This window comes from Colias eurytheme, chromosome 31 (genome assembly GCF_061535395.1).
Source record: "Colias eurytheme isolate Ceu_HAF_F1 chromosome 31, ilColEury1 Martin Lab GWU primary, whole genome shotgun sequence".
Lineage (NCBI taxonomy): Eukaryota > Metazoa > Arthropoda > Insecta > Lepidoptera > Pieridae > Colias > Colias eurytheme.
Genome location: NC_143010.1, coordinates 261,299 through 278,167, shown reverse-complemented (window position 1 = coordinate 278,167; position 16,869 = coordinate 261,299). Strand labels below are relative to the sequence as shown.

At 33.0% G+C, this 16,869-nt stretch overlaps 1 protein-coding gene and 1 pseudogene across 1 annotated transcript in view; one reads left to right on the top strand and one right to left on the bottom strand.

Moving 5' to 3' along the window:
• Positions 1–11,503: 11,503 nt before the first annotated feature.
• On the bottom strand, positions 11,504–12,994 carry LOC149895303 (uncharacterized; annotated as a pseudogene).
• LOC149895301 (uncharacterized) overlaps positions 12,949–16,869 on the top strand; it is a 31,037-nt gene continuing 27,116 nt past the window's right edge. Inside the window, exon 1 of the mRNA XM_090118806.1 lies at positions 12,949–13,093. Within this exon, the coding sequence (XP_089974932.1) occupies positions 13,091–13,093 (3 nt within the window). The 5' untranslated portion in view covers positions 12,949–13,090. The remainder of the gene's footprint in view (positions 13,094–16,869) is intronic.

Here is a 16,869-nt window from a genome sequence, read left to right as displayed (position 1 = left end):
TTTTGTAATAAATCATCCCGAACGCTATTGTATTTTCGTTGTTTTATTTCAAGTGAACACCTATACAATTTTGTCACGAGCCGCCTCTGGCCTCTGGGTGAAATAAACAAGTCAAATGATTTTTGTTCTAATTGTATTTTGGTAGTAGTTTGTTTAGAATTTACATTACCATTGCTTAATTTTTATTTTGTATTTGCAGTAAAATAAAAAAATGAAAAACTTCATTAGGTATATTGTACGACACCTCACTCTGAATCGCGCTAGCGAAATTTTTTCGTTACAGAGCACATATACAACTTTCGGACAATCTTCATTGAGGCCGGCCGGCAAATCGAGTATGTCGAGAAACTTCACTTATTCGATGGAGGTATTCTACCTTCCTTCCTCCACAGTTGTGGGACCCCGACGTGCATTGAACACGCAGCTTTCTGATACTAGTAGCTAAAATCAAAACCACAGATATGTCTGTGATCAAAACCATAATAATATTTTTACCTATTATTTTACTAAAAGTCGAGTGCATCGAAATCGTAAATATGTTTTTCACCTTCCTGGTTTTTTTTCCATAGTAAATAGTGTTTTTGATTTGTTGTTGTATGAATAATTATTCTTACTTGTTGGTTATGAAATGTATTTTGAAATAATTTACTTTTACAAATCATTAGTGATATTAGTTTTGAGTGAAAATGCTTGGATCAGCATAATATCATATTTGCTACTTCAAATACATGTTTTGATAAAAAAAAAACAATAGTGTAATGTAGGTAATAAAATAAAACTGCGTTTTATTGTAGGTAATCAATTTTGACATTATTTATTTCCCAAAATTACAATAAAATAGTTTACGCCAACAAATATAACTTTTATTTTTATAACAATCCTACTTCCTACTAATGCGAAAGTTCATACATGTTTCAAAAGAAAAACTTTTACTTTTACTATTATTTCAATTTATCCGGTTTAATTAAGACTTAATATTGATACATATGATCATTATAAATACAAATAGGAATTAACAATATAACGAATACGTGGCACAACTAAAATTTTACCGATACCACCCGTGGTCATTCTCCTTTGTGGGTCATTTGTAACAGGATGGCGGTTCTACAGCGAAAAAAGAAAAATGATGGTCAGAACGCTGATACCGGATACCTTAAGATACTGTAATATAAAATATTACTAGATTAGATAAAATATTATAGGTAGTATCTTCACCGTGTGTGACGCGCTTTACATTCACGCCATCTAGAGTTAAATCTTTATCATTTTTGTATACGTCTGTGTGTGTAAACGACCCTGTATGCAATGACAGATGTTAAAACGCATAATTTTACCGAATTGGGTGGATTTTAAGGCAATGATATAACATATTTCAATAAAATATAATATTCAGTAACCGCCATGACTATTCCTAGGTTTGATGACTATTCCAATTACGCAAAAACTCAAATAAACTAGAAATGTAGAATTCAGCGCCATCTAGCGGGATATTGGCTGGGAACAGATCGTTGCAATCACCTTAAACTGTTTTTATTAATTCTAGTAGGTAGGTTCATTACTGCAATCAATAGAGCGGCAATGTCTTAAGCCCTCTTTCAGATTTCGACTTGAATAAAATAGCTTTTATTGTAAAAATAAGCCTGAAAATTTTGGAGGAATGGAAATGTGGATAAATGAAAAAAAATGTTGTGTGGTTTTATGAAACCACGGTAAAAATGAAACTGTTCGAACGGTTCCGAACACTGCTTTGTGTAGCGCATGTCGCGTGACAGTCGGCTGCCGAGTAGGTATACCTACTCGGCAGCCGCGATACACGCGACATGCGCTACACAGACCAAAAAGTTTGAGACGATGTAATAAAAGTTTCACTTTAAAATTTAACTGCACATTACCATTGATCAAGTCGGTGAAGGAAAACATCGAATCAAAGTAGACTGGCAATTTGTAATCTAGTATTGTATTTAAAGTAATGTAAAACAGTTAAAAATAAAGATTTTTCATGCACGCATTTGTTTTATTTCTTGTTTTCTTTCAATAAATGTTATTATTATCTTATATCTGAATGCCGCCTCTTTTATGGTTTAAAAAAAAAGGTAAAATAATATATGTACTTAGCTTCACTACATAGTATAAAACAAAGTCCCTTTCCCTGTCCCTATGTCCCTAATCTTTAAAACTAAGCAACGGATTTTGATGATTTTTTTTAATACTGATAGAGTGATTCAAGAGGAAGGTTTTAGCAGGTTTTAGTCAAAGCGGGCGAAGCCGCGGGCGGAAAGCAAGTATACAATAAATGTTAACATAACAGTGTACTGAAAGTAAATAAGAATGAAGTACTATTACGTAATACACAGTAAATATTTATTTTTCATTACATAAAGGGCTTGTTACAAAACGAAAGAGAAATCTGAATTTTTAGCAGTATTACCATGTAGGTATGTATTCAATATGTTAAAACCCCTTTAAAATTTTATAAGTACTTTTAAGGCATTGATATCTTTTTCAAATATTTATATTTTAGTTTATTTTATTTGAATTTGAATTTTGAATTCAAAACTTAAATGTCATTGGAGCTTTTTGTGTTTTCACAAAGTTTTAATTTCAGATTATTTCGAAATTGATGACAAGATTTAAACTGCTTACTTTTCAATTGTTTTTATTTAACTAATAGAATGAATAAAAGTGTTTATATTATAATAAGTCATTTGTTCGGATTCTACATAAATTGCTGTTCTTTTAATGGTGCTAATAATAAGCCTGTAAATGAATGCATTCTGTTTCGTTATTGAGTATTATTTGCCTATTATAATATAAGTGCTAGCCTATTATACCTATTATAATATAGCTGTGCCCCGCAGTTTTACCCGCATTTCTCCGCTCCTATTGGTCTTAGCGTGATGATATATGTATATATAGTCCATAGCCTTCCTCGATACATAGACTTACTTATGGTTAAATAATTTTTCAATTGGTAGGTATCCGTGGTTCTTGAGGTTTGCGTGTTTAAGCAAACAAACGAACTTTTCAGGTATAATATTATTATAGATGTTTTTATTATGTAGGTTAGACTTTTCCCAAGCCTATCCTATATTTATTGTTATAAATAGCCTTTCAAAATATTGTAAATATTATAGAAATGTCAGGGAAATGTCAACAAGGTCATTATATGACTTTCACAGTTAGTAAGGCCAGGGGGCGCTTTCTCTAGATGGTCACCATGAGTGAGAGTATGTGGGATGCTGGGACACTTTCAAATTGGAACATTTAATTAATTGGAATTGTTGAATTTAATAAATCGTAGTTTAATATTTACACGTAAGGTAATAGTTATGTAGTTACCAACGGTTCGGAAAGCAGTGTCTATAGTCTGTGGATGATTGCATAGATAAATGTCGGTGTTGGATGGAATTTGGTCCCGTCCGATTAGGGCCCTTCTGGCCTCCTCCACTCAAGCGACAGCTCAAGCCGAGGTTCGTGGTCCCCGTCAAGGGGGGACGCCCTTGTGCATGTCGCTACCAGGGTGAACCTTCAGTTCACCCCCGCGTCCGCGTTAAAATGTAGAAGCCCTTCTGGCTAACATTGAGAGACACCACACAAAAAAAAAAAAAAAAATGGAATTTGGTATACAAGTAGATTGTAGAATGATTCATGCGAACTGATGTTTTATTAATCTATGTTTGTTACTGTTCCAAGTAAAAATAATATAGAACGAATTCGGATAAAATTTTAGGAATAAGTCTATTCTTTTTAACTTTCTAGCTTACCGCCCGCGGCTTTGCCAGCTTTATAAATTATATATACCTAATAAATTATACACTAAAACCTTCCTCTTGAATCACTCTATCTATTAAAAAAACCGGATCGTAGATTTAAGCATACATAGAGACATAGGGTCAGAGAAAGCCACATTGTTTTATACTATGTAGTGATATTCGATAAATATTTAAACATTTTTCAACATGTTTTTATGTATTTAACTTTTAAGCGTATTATTATCACGTGTGTGTGACGATAATTTTATTAACTTATTTTTCTGGGACAGTTCCATCTTCACTCAACGTATGGTCACCCCGATTGCATAACAACATTCCAAGATAATGACCGCAGAACGGATCTCGGACCCATCCTTAAAGTCCCATAACTTCATTGACATGCTAATTCATTATTCTGTTTGTTGGTGGAAACCACGGAAACACATTGTTTTGATCAGTGTTCTTTATGTCATATTATGAAAGATAGATGACGATATCTTATAAATCCTAGTAATAATAGTTCATTTATGAATATCAAGTATGATGTATGTTTGTTTCTTTTTACGCAAAAACAGATGATCAAATCTAGATGAAATTAAATGAAAGAGTACTCAAACACCATTATTTATTACATACTAGCGGTCCGCCCCGGCTTCGCCCGTGGTACATATTTACGTTTTCTCTACATAAGAACCATCCTCGTACTTCAAGGAATATAATAAAAAAAGAATTATCGAAATCGGTTCAGCCGTTTTCGAGTTATGCGCTTACCAACACATTTTGCGATTCATTTTTATATATAAGATAACAAAAATTAATAACATAGGTATATAATATATATGTAGTAGTTCGATCAATTCTATCTGCTCGCTCAACTCCGGCTGCTTCCCGGCTGCTTCATTTTTGAGAAACGGAGTGTGAAACCTTCACGATGACGACCCGATGACCTTCGTATAAATTTAACATACTATATTTGTGAAAAATGATTTAATTCAATATTATACTAGCTGCGCTTCGTGGTTTTACCCGCATTGTTCCGCTCCTGTTGGTCTTAGTGTGTGTTATAGCCTATATTATAGCCTTCCTCGATAAATGGGCTATCTAACACCGAAAGAATTTTTCAAATCAAACCTGTGGTTCTTGAGATTAGCGCGTTCAAACAAACAAACAAACTCTTCAGCTTTATAATATTAGTATAGACTATAGAAATAGTATAGATGTGCCCATAGGATGTGCCTCACCTATTATATTTTACGTGCGCAAATAAGTATTTCAAGTTCAAAAATAACAAAATTGGTATAGCCATTTTTACGTTTTAGCGGAATAAATAACTATTAATTTTTATTTTATACGAACAGAAATAATAACATAACAATTAACATATTTTTAATATATTTAATACATATTAACATATTTTTAATATATTTAATACATATCTATATTATATTAAATATCTATATAATTAATTATATTATATTAAATAATTTGGAAAATCCAAAAGTGCACGCCTCATAATTTTTTTTTAATAATTATTTATTAATTATTATTTTTGTTTATTTAATAACAATTAGACCACATCGAATCAGACCCTGAAAAATGAAAGGGTTCTATTCCTGAGCATACTCAAGCGTAAGAGAAAAAAAAAGACTCGATTAGTAAAGTATTTCGGTCGCTATCGTGTTAACAAGAAAAAGGATCCGCACATACAGACACACGGACGTCCAAGACAGAACTTTTTTTAACTGTTTTTTAACTAGTTTAAATAACAAAAATGACATCAAAAATATCATGAATGTTAAAAATAGTGTTTTTTCTTAATATGTGTGTGTATGTATTATCTTACAAGTGCAATGTATGATACATAAAGACATTTTAAGTTTGAAAAATCAAATGTTTTGCGCGAAGTGACAGTAGTACCCACCTCAACGCTTCGCTTATGAGGCGTGCAATATATTAAATATCTATATTTAATACATTAGAAAAACATATTCATTCATCGAGAAAAGCATAATACCTATTCATATCTCATTTTTCCATTCATGGGAATCGAAGCTACATATAGATTTAGCTTCGATTTTCCTCCTTTCCTCTTTCCTCTTTAAAATATTAGTATAGACTAATATTATAAAGAGGAAAGGTTTGTATGTATGTATGTATGGTTTTCACGCATAAACTACTGAACCGATTATAATGAAATTTAGCACACATATAGAGGGTAACTTGGATTAACATTTAACACATAGGTTAGGTTTTATCCCGGAAATCAAACGGGAACGGGTACCTTTTCCTTTGAAAACGCGGGCGTAGACGCGGGCGAAAAGCTAGTCTTCTATAAGTTCAAAGTCCACTCTACCAATTAAGTTAACAACTTATGATCTAAGCTAGTAACTTAATATTACGTCATATTGGCGAAAGTGAATACAACTTTCAAGTTAGCTCTGCCCTCTGGTGCTTAACCGAATTATTTGCAAATTGCAAATTATCTGTAATATCAACTGCTGAACGGATTTCAATGGATTTGTGTTAAGAAATAGTTTATAATTTGGATGAATGTTTATCTATAATATTATAAAGCTGAAGAGTTTTTTTTGTTTGATGGCGCTAATCTCAGGAACTCGTGGTCCGATTTGAACAATTTTTTCGATGTTAGATAGCCCATTTATCGAGGTTTTTCATGAAAAAAAATTATAAACAAACAAAAGCTATTGCATTATAGTTATATACAATATTATTATGTTTAAATAACAATATATAACAACTAGCGACGCCTCGCAGTTTTACCCGCAGTGCTCCGCTCCTGTTGGTCTTAGCGTGATGATGTATAAGCCTATAGCCTTCCTCGATAAATGGGCTATCTTACACCGAAAGAATTTTTCAAATCACACCAATACTTCCTGAGATGAGCGCGTTCAAACAAACAAACTCTTCAGCTTTATAATATTAGTATAGATGAAATCAAAACTACTTCTAGATATTTAGACTAAATTTATTACCTAGGTCAAGTATGCAACCAGGATATAATATTACATAAAGAAAGAAAGTCGCCATCTTGTGTTACATAATTTTACGCATTTTACGCTCATATACAAGTGCTGTCTCTCTTTGGATGTTCTGAAAACCAGTAGGTAGTAACAAATATGGTTGGTGCGTGAAATTCTTTGTATTAGGTAATTATATGCGCTGTTTGGTTTGCAGTTTTTATCTGTATGTTGGTTTATTAACAAAAAAAAAATAGTATATACTTGCATGTTTTTATGAAAAAAAAGAAAATTTTATGAAAAGAAAGGTGCTGAGCACGCAGAAGTGAAACAAAGATACAAAAGTCGTCGCCTTATTCCATGACGTGACGGTATTGCCATAATGCGACCTTGAAATTTTACTCTTTAACACGCCTAAAAAAGTTTCAATTTAAATAGTTATAAATTGCTTATAACATTCATGCTGTTTTTGATAATTATTGTAAAAGTTTAATATATGTCTCTACATTCATAAAAAAACTCTTTCGTGCACAAACAGCTTAAAAAAATTATTTAAAATTGTGTACAGAGATAAATTGTAGTCTGATTTAGTACATATACTACTTTTTAACCAGATAACACGCGAATGAAGCCAGGATCAAGCTAGTCAAAAATGAATAAATCTTTCTATTTTACTTGAGCTTTAAAAGCTTAGAAGCTCAAAAGATTTTTGTCAAGAATTATGAAGATTTTTAGCTTGCTTTTCGAAGTATGAAGCCCCAATGAGGCTAGTTAAAAATAACAATTATAGTTTAAAAAACTAAATACAACGCTATGAAATTATTGGTTAGGGAGCCAGGTGCAAATTTGGTTAACTATTTCCTCTCAAGAGATAATTCGTCAGACGCATGAGAGTATAGTATTATAAAGCCTCGTGAACGTCAGCTGGCGCTCGGTTGGGGAGGTGAGCGGTTGTAGCCTCCCACGCACATAGGAAAAAAAATACATTCATTCATTCATTTCCTCTCAGCTAAAAATTTGTCAAATTGTAGCTAACCCAATATCTCAACGAAAAAAAATAGTCAGCTGGTTACAACATGGTGTATTATACGTCAGCTGGTGTCTCGAACATGAAAGTTAAATTTAAAGAAAAATTTATTTTCCGTTATTTCCTCTCAAACAAAAATTTACCTGATGATAGCTTATATGTAACTGTGGATAAATATATATGTCAGCTGGCTGTATCTTGGTGGAAAAACCGTCAGCTGATACGGGAGGCTACAACCGCTCTTCCCCCCAACCGAGCTCCAGCTGACGTTCACGAGGCTTCATAATACTATACTTTGATGCATTTTACTAATTACCGCTTGAGAGGAACTTGGTCATAAAATCTGCTGCTGGCTCCCGGACCATATTGTATTGTCACCGATCCGTTTAAAGTGGGTAATCACTCATCATCGAGTCTATGAAAAAAAAAAAAAAAAAAAATGAAAAATATATTTATTTCATACACACAATTTTCAAAAACAGAAAGTGGATGAGTCCTCCTAGTAAGTTTACAAAAACCTGTGTCAGGAGGACCCGCTCTTCCTTAACTAAAGTTTACAAATATAATACGTGTGTAGATGTATGTGTATAAGTGTTTGAATGTGTGTGTGTGTGTGTGTGCGTGTGCGTGTGTGCGTGCATTCGTGTGTGTGTGTGAGTGTGTGTGAGTGTGTGTGTGTGAGTGTGTGTGTGTGTGTGTGTGTGTGTGTGTTTGGGTATGTTTAAGCTATTACAGAATATTATATAATGTAGTGTAAAAGCGCCTCAGTATCCTCATAGGAAAGTGTTTTTAAATAATGAATAACAGTTTTTTTAAAATCACGATGATTAAGTCTATGAATATCCAAAATATTATTAAGACGATTATAGAGGTAGATGGACCTTGCTTTAAATTGGTGTTTAGCAAAAACTGTTTTAGTACATATAGTGTTAAAAACGTCTTTCTTTCTCCTTCTATTTTCAGTTGATTTGTCAAAAGGAGCCATTTTACGAATTTTAGTAGTAACCAAAAGAATGTACAACTGTCTAACTGTTAGAAGATCGCAGATTTTATATAGTTCCGAAGTTGAAAACCTTCGCGGTTTAAAGTACATCACTTTAAGTAGACAACGATGGCCACGTTCCACGTCCAAGAGTTTAGTTTTATTTGCTCCACCCCAGATAGGGATACAATAGTTAATTACAGATTGCACAAGAGATTTATAAATTTGGTTAATGAGTTCAGGAGTGGTTATATGTCTTAACATTTTAAAAATCCATATAAATTTTCGGGTTCTTTCATTAATATAGTCTAGATGGCAATACCAAGAGAGGCGATAATCTAAAATTATGCCTAAATATTTAGTAAAGGAAACTTTTTCAATTAAATTACAATTACAATTCAAGTTATTTGTATTATTACATTCATGAAGTTTTAAAGAAAAGTTATTATTAGGTTGAGTTCTATTGTTAATTGAGAAACAAATATAATTCGTTTTTTTAATGTTTAATGTAAGTAGATTCAATTTAAGCCAATCATAAATCTTTGAGAGACCCAGTTGAGCCATTGAGTACACCATATTCCAAGAGCGCCCAGAAAACACTATAGCGGTGTCATCTGCGTACGAAATGATTTTACCACCATCAATAGGAAGGTTAGTAAGATCGTTAATGTAAATTAGAAACAGAGTCGGGCCAAGGACACTACCCTGGGGTACACCAAAAGTAATGTCCATATCCCGACTCACTTGATTATCAATTTTAACTCTTTGGGTGCGGTTTAATAAATAATCCGTTAACAATTTAAGAGGTGTTCCCCGAATTCCTACACGCTCTAATTTGTGAACAAGAGTGGGAAAAGAGACGGTATCGAAGGCCTTTTTTAGGTCCAGAAAGACCGTTAAACACTTATTTCCTAGGTCAAGTTGGTCTATAATTGAAGATGTGAGAGCCAAAACTGCATCTTCAGTGGATAACCCATGTCTAAATCCGTACTGTGAATTCGAGAGTATACAGTTTTTTTCAAAGAAGTTTAACAATCTATTATTTAAGAGTCTCTCAATAACTTTAGATAAAGCAGGTAAAACTGAGATTGGCCGATAATTATTGATATCGTCCCTATTCCCACCCTTGTGCACGGGGGTAACAATTGATTTTTTTAAGAATAGTGGAAAGACGCCCTGCCTGAAACACAAGTTTGCAAGATGGCTAATATGAGGGGCAATAGCAGTTATACATAATTTCAAAAATTTTGTTGGTATGTTGTCCCAGCCAGGGGCACTGTCAGATTTAAGAGACATAACTACACTTATAACTTCGCCAGGGTCTGTTTCTAAAAGTACAAAGGATGAGCTTGGCTGAGCAGGCAAGCTAAAACTGTTATTATCTGGAGAGACGGATGGAGGATTATTCAAAAGATCATCTGCCAGAGTTTTACCAATATTCGCAAAAAAGTAATTCACAGAGTTAAGAGAATCAGTAGACGTTTGTTCTAAGTTAAGTAGGTCTTTACAATGCGATTTATTTGTCTTAAAGTGAGTTATTTCTTTAATAGATTTCCATAATTTCTTCGAATTCTTAGCGGATTTTGCAAGTAATTGTCTATCATATTTACGTTTTAATTTTTTTATCAAGTTGTTACAGTGATTTCTATATCGTCTAAAGGTAAGTTTCAAAATTTCATTGTGTGGATCAGATCGAAGTTGAAGCTGCATTTTGTTTCTGTTTCGGATACATCTAAGAATGCCCTTTGTTATCCAAGGCTTGACAGTACGTTGGTTCCTCGGAAGATGTTTAGTAATTTTACTTTCTTCTAATGATTCTGTAAGGTACTTTATTAGACGTTCTGTTACTATATTAGGATCATCACAAAAAAGTAATGATTTTAAATTTTTATTAAGAAGTCTATTATAAGCGTCGTCGTAGTCAATATATTCAACATTTTTTTTATTTATTCTTGAATTTTTAATAATTTTTGAGACACTCAAAAATACAGATAAATGATCAGTTACGGTAGTATTTAATACGGCAATATTGGCAAGAAACACTTCCTTGTTTACTTTCAATATGATGTGGTCTAAGCAGCTGGATTCCCTTGTGGGTAGCTTATGGCCAGCTACTAGGCCATGAGTAGCTAGCATATTTAAATAGTAATTTTTATTATTCCGGTCATATGTTTGTTCGTTAGCACTCTGGATAAGATTAATATTAATGTCTCCGGTGATAATTATGTTAGATGATTTTATATTTTCCAAGTAATCATTTAGGGACTCAATGAAAGCCGACGCATTTTGAATCGATGGAGAGCGATAAATTCCCAATAAGGTAAAATCAGTAATCATTAATTGTATGCATGAGGCATGTTGAAGTTTAACTTCTTTTAATTCTGGTTTAAGATGAGATTTAGCGTAAATTACAACACCATCATTTTGGTTAAAATATTTGGTAGATTCCAAAGCAACATAATTAGGTATTTGCGGTATAGGTTTATCTTTGTCCAGTCTACATTCCGTCAGGACTAATACATCACAGTCAAAATTCAGAAGCGACATTGTTACTAGGAAATCATTTATATTACGATAAATGCTTCTTATGTTTTGACATATTATAGTCAGGTCATTTTTTTTAATGCGTATGTTTTTTTCCAAATCCTGAATATCACAACTTACTTGTGTAAAAAATTCAGTCTGATCCAATTCTGTAATTGTATTTAATGAATCAACTTTATCCATTATAAAAGTAATTGTGCAAAGTAAAGGTATTAATATTGCATAATAAATTTCTTTTTTTAGAATTTACATAACAACCTAGGTTTTTAAAAATCAAATGAAATAGAATGTTCAGTGGCGAGGTTATCAATAGATAATACAGTTTAACATTAATTAGTACTATGAGTAGGTTTATATTGAGATCAACGTAAGTATGACAACGTAATTTACTATGAGCAATCATTGATTTGAATGAAAGCAAATTAATAGCAATCAAGAAAACAATATATAGATAGAGGCGTTCTAGAGTGTAATAGAGGTGTATATCTGTATTTAATATGTAAGTGTGTTTGTGTGTGAGTGGTATGAGGTTTAGATTTAGAGTATGAGTAGTGAGTTGTGTGTAATATGCTAACATTAAGGTATACAAAATAGAATTTACTGATGAGCTAGTGGAAAAAGTTACAATAGTTATATAGAATACAACTAGCACATCGCAGGCTTGTTCGCTTAATATATTATAATAATTAATACAAGAAACAAAAGATAGAAACAAAAGTAAATAAAAGAGAATCTTGCCTACTAGTCATGCTTGGGACACTTGCTGCAGGAGGTGGTGGACTTGAGACTCATTTTTTATAACAATAATTGGAGAAGTTTCGTCCTTCCTCACAAAGACCCGTCCAAACGATGTCCAACAAAATTTGAAGTTCTTAGATTTAGTGAGATCCCTTGCCAAAAAGAAAAGCCGGGCACCTTGGGGTTAAATGTTCGGTAACAAAAATAGGAGTATCTTCATTTGACGTAAAGCCCAAGTGCTTTGCTTGAAGTTTGCTTTTATTTCTAATATTGAACGATTTTGTCATCCTCAAAACATCCCGTTTCAACATGGTGGAAGTTAGTTCGATAATTATACGAGAATTTTTATTAGAATCGTTATTGCGATTATTAGATCGTACTCTGTAAATGTCCTTAATATCGGATTTTTCGATTTTACAGTCGATGTTTTTAGAGAGTTGTAAAGTCATGTTAATTAAATCTATATGAGTCTATATGAGTCAGTTACAAAAATACAGGTGAAGCTAATATATGTATACGTATTAATAATATCTGTATTGTTGAGCTTTTTAACCGACTTCAAAAAAAAGGAGGAGGTTATCAATTCGGCCGGTATGTTTTTTTTTTTTATTTTTTTTTTATGTATGTACACCGATTACTCCGTGGTTTCTGAACCGATTTACGTGATTCTTTTTTTGTTCGATGCGGGATGGTGTCGAATTGGTCCCATAAAAATTTTATTCGGATAGGCCCAGTAGTTTTTATTTTATGAGCATTTTTGTCTGTATTTGTAAATGTTGCAAGTGCAAGTTTGAAGTCGGTTGTTTTTAACGCAGTTATTGATAAAAGCTTATAAAATACATCATTAATCTGTATTTCCTATATTTCCGGACATCCTCCCACGCAATTCGCGCCACTTTTCACAGAGTATACTAGTATGGTATACGAAAGAGGTCTTACAAGTTTTTGGTGTGAGGCTTTCTTCTTTCATCTCAGTGTGTGGCGACCTTCCGAACAGAACACACGTTTATTTAAGTATTATTAAGTGTTGTGTGTTGTGTAGTGCCATTTGGATTTAGTGTAAATAATGGTATGTTTCTTTTTAATTATTTTGGAATTGTGTTATTTGGAAAAGCGTTGTTGGTTGTACGTTGTTGAGAATTTGGCGTGTAAAAATTGTTAAAGTTGATTCTTGTAGGGATTTTATTAAATGTGTATTTATTATTTGTAAATTACTGGTTAATAAATCAGAGCTGAGCTTTTAAGACAGAAGTGCGTGCGTAAATTTTAATTGAAATTTTCAATGTATCTCTACATTTTTACTGCTGCAATCGGTGAAGGAAAATTTAGTAAGGACACAACTTTTACGAGTTTTAAAATATGAGCGTGAATTTTTATTAAAATTTACAATTTATCGACATTTGTCTCAAATTCGTGCAAGAAAAAATAAGAAACCGGCATTTCTAAGAAGTAAGAAGCAAAAATTTTGACATGTGACATCTGCCCGCACTTGGCCAGCGTGGTGGACGGCCTGCGAGGGCCGTGTCCCAGCAGTGGGAACGTATATGGGCTGATGATGAAAATTATTATTACTTATACACACAGTATGAAAATTGTATATGTTTAATTATGATTGAACAAGCTTTCCAACCGTGGCTTCGCCCGCCTTTTCAAAGAAAAACTCGCATTGTTTCCGTGGGATTTCCGGGATAAAACCTATCCTATGTGTTAATCCAAGTTACTCTCTATATGTGTGCTAAATTTCATTGTAATCGTTTCAGTAGTATTTGCGTGAAAGAGTAACAAACAAACACACCTACACATACACATACATCCATCCTCCCAAACCTTCGCATTTATAATATTAGTACGATACGATAGTGAAAGAAATGAGAATGAAGAAGAACATTTAATCCACTGTGAAATCCAACTTGATTATAACAATTTTTCTGTGGTTTAAAAGTATTGTATAAAAAAATGTGTGCGTGTACTGGTGTACAGTGTACACACGTAAGAAGTGAAACTTCTTTATGACCTTATTTTTCAAAAAATAATTTACTATATGCAACTTTACAGAAATACGTCGAATCTCGCGTGGTAGGGATAAGAAAAAGATGGCGCGTAACGGAAAAATATCACGCGTAACGAAAAAATGTTACCCTAAATTTTTTTCCAACCCCGATAAAGAAGTTTCACTTTAATAAGCACATGTGCTATTAGCCCTATAGTTTCACCTACGAACAAAACCACGGACAATAGCTAGTATTCCTACACCTTATTTGTTATTTTGTAACCTACAACAATGGCAAGTTTCAATAAACTTCCGTTTTGTTGTTCTTGCGTGAAAGAGTGACCAACATACATCCTGGATACAATCTTACAAAAATTGAACTTTATTGAAGTAAAACTTCTTTAGTTGCGTGGATTGTAAAATTTCAAGGTTGCGTCATGGAAATACCGTCACGTCATGTAGTAAACGACGATTTTTGTATCTTTGAATCTTGCCAAAGAAGTTTCACTTCTTACACGTACGTGTGCTCGGCCCACACGCTCTTCTTTTATTATTATGTGCACTAGTGATTCGTCCCGGATTCGCTCGTGATACATACATAGCCTATAGCACTCAGGGATTACGTACGTATCCGATATTTTTTTTTAAATCAGTGTAATAGTTCCTTATATTTGCGCGGTCAAACGTACAAACTCTTCAGTTTAATTATTTTTATAATAATAATTAAGTATTTAAAATTATCTTTCTCTTTTGCATATTATTTTAATATATTCATAATAAAATTGTATAACAACAGCTATACTTTCGAAAATAAGAATATTTATTACCTTAATTATATAATTTTTTTCATCATTATAATTAAAACACGAATTACATTATGTCAAGTTCATTTGTTTTATAAATTAACTAGCTTACCGCCCGCGACTTCGCTTACATTGTCTAAAACCTAATAAATTATAAACTCAAACTCAAACATTTATTAATTATTCAATTAGACTTATTTAAGAAGCACTTTCGAATCGTCATTACATATTTTTAACATTTACCACTGATTCGGAAAGCAGTATCTACGGAGAAGAACCGGCACGAAACTCCATAGTTGCTCTTTAAAATCATGTCAATATTACAATTCAATTTTACATAATACTAGCGGTCCGCCCCGGCTTTGCCCGTGGTACATATGAAAAATAGATGTTGGCCGATTCTCAGACTTACCCGATATGCACAGAAAATTTCATGAGAATCGGTCCACCCGTTTCGGAGGAGTATGCAGACTAACATTGTGACACGAGAATTTTATATATAAGACTAGCGGTCCGCCCCGGCTTCGCCCGTGGTACATATGAAAAATAGATGTTGGCCGATTCTCAGACTTACCCGATATGCACAGAAAATTTCATGAGAATCGGTCCACCCGTTTCGGAGGAGTATGCAGACTAACATTGTGACACGAGAATTTTATATATAAGAAGATTTTAATTATATCTAACTACATAATATATCATAATATGCCAAAGAACTGTCTTGTGGTATATATGTATATACTCAAACCTTCCTCTTGAATCACTCTATCTATTGAAAACTACCGCATCAAAATCCGTTGCGGAGTTTTAAAGATTTAAGCATACAAAGGGACATAGGGACATAGGGACAGAGAAAGCGACTTCGTTTTATACTATGTAGTGATAGTTCATCTGCATCAAATAAAAATTCAAATTTCAATTAATTCATTACAATTAAAACATGAATATAACATTACGTCAAGTTCATTTGTTTTATAAATTAACTAGCTTTCCACCCGCAGCTTCGCCCGCGCAGGCAAAGAAAAACCCGCATAGTTCCCGTTCCCGTGGGATTTCCGGGATAAAACCTATCCTATTTCCCGGGATAAAAAGTAGCCTATGTCCTTTCTCGGGTATCAAAATATCTCTATACCAAATTTCATGCAAATTGGTTCAGTAGTTAAGGCGTGATTGAGTAACAGACAGACAGACAGAGTTACTTTCGCATTTATAATATTAGTATGGATTTATACAATGTTAATAAAGTAATAGTTTATACGAGCTATTTAAAGCGTTATAAAAACTTTATTACTGTAATGAATGACCTTTTTATACTTAAAATTATTTTTATATTATCTATCCATTTGAAAGTTTTGGTATGTTTTATTTACTCTTTCATACAAAAACTAATAAATGTATGATTAATAAGACACGTAATAAACGTACGGATTTCCGGGATAAAAAGTAGTCTATGTCTTATTCTGGGTATTGAGCTATCTACTTACCAAATTTTATTGTAATCGGTTCAGTAGGTTTAACGTGAAAGAGTAAACATCCATCCTCACAAACTTTCGCGTTTATAATATAATTAGGATTTATCGATGTACAATGTGAACAAACTTGCGTGATAAAGCTAGTTTAATAAAAAGCTCATCTTTTGTTGTTACGTTCATTCGTGGTAAGGAAAATTCTATACGGTCAGTGACCTCGCTCACTTGAAGCATTCTATACACTAGTCGTGTGCCGCGGTTTTACCCGCATTGCTCCGCTCCTGTTGGTCTTAGCGTGATAATATATAGCCTATAGCCTTCCTCGATAAATGGGCTATCTAACAGTGAAATAATTTTTCAAATCGGACCCGTGGTTACTGAGATTATCGCGTCCAAACAAACAAACTCTTCAGCTTTATAATATTAGTATTGATATATACATAATATACAACATCGAAAAACATAATTATATTTAAGATATTTGCTACATCCATACTATAATATTATAAATGCGAAAGTAACTCTGTCTGTCTGTTACTCAATCACGCCTAAACAACTGAACCAATTTGCATGAAATTTGGTA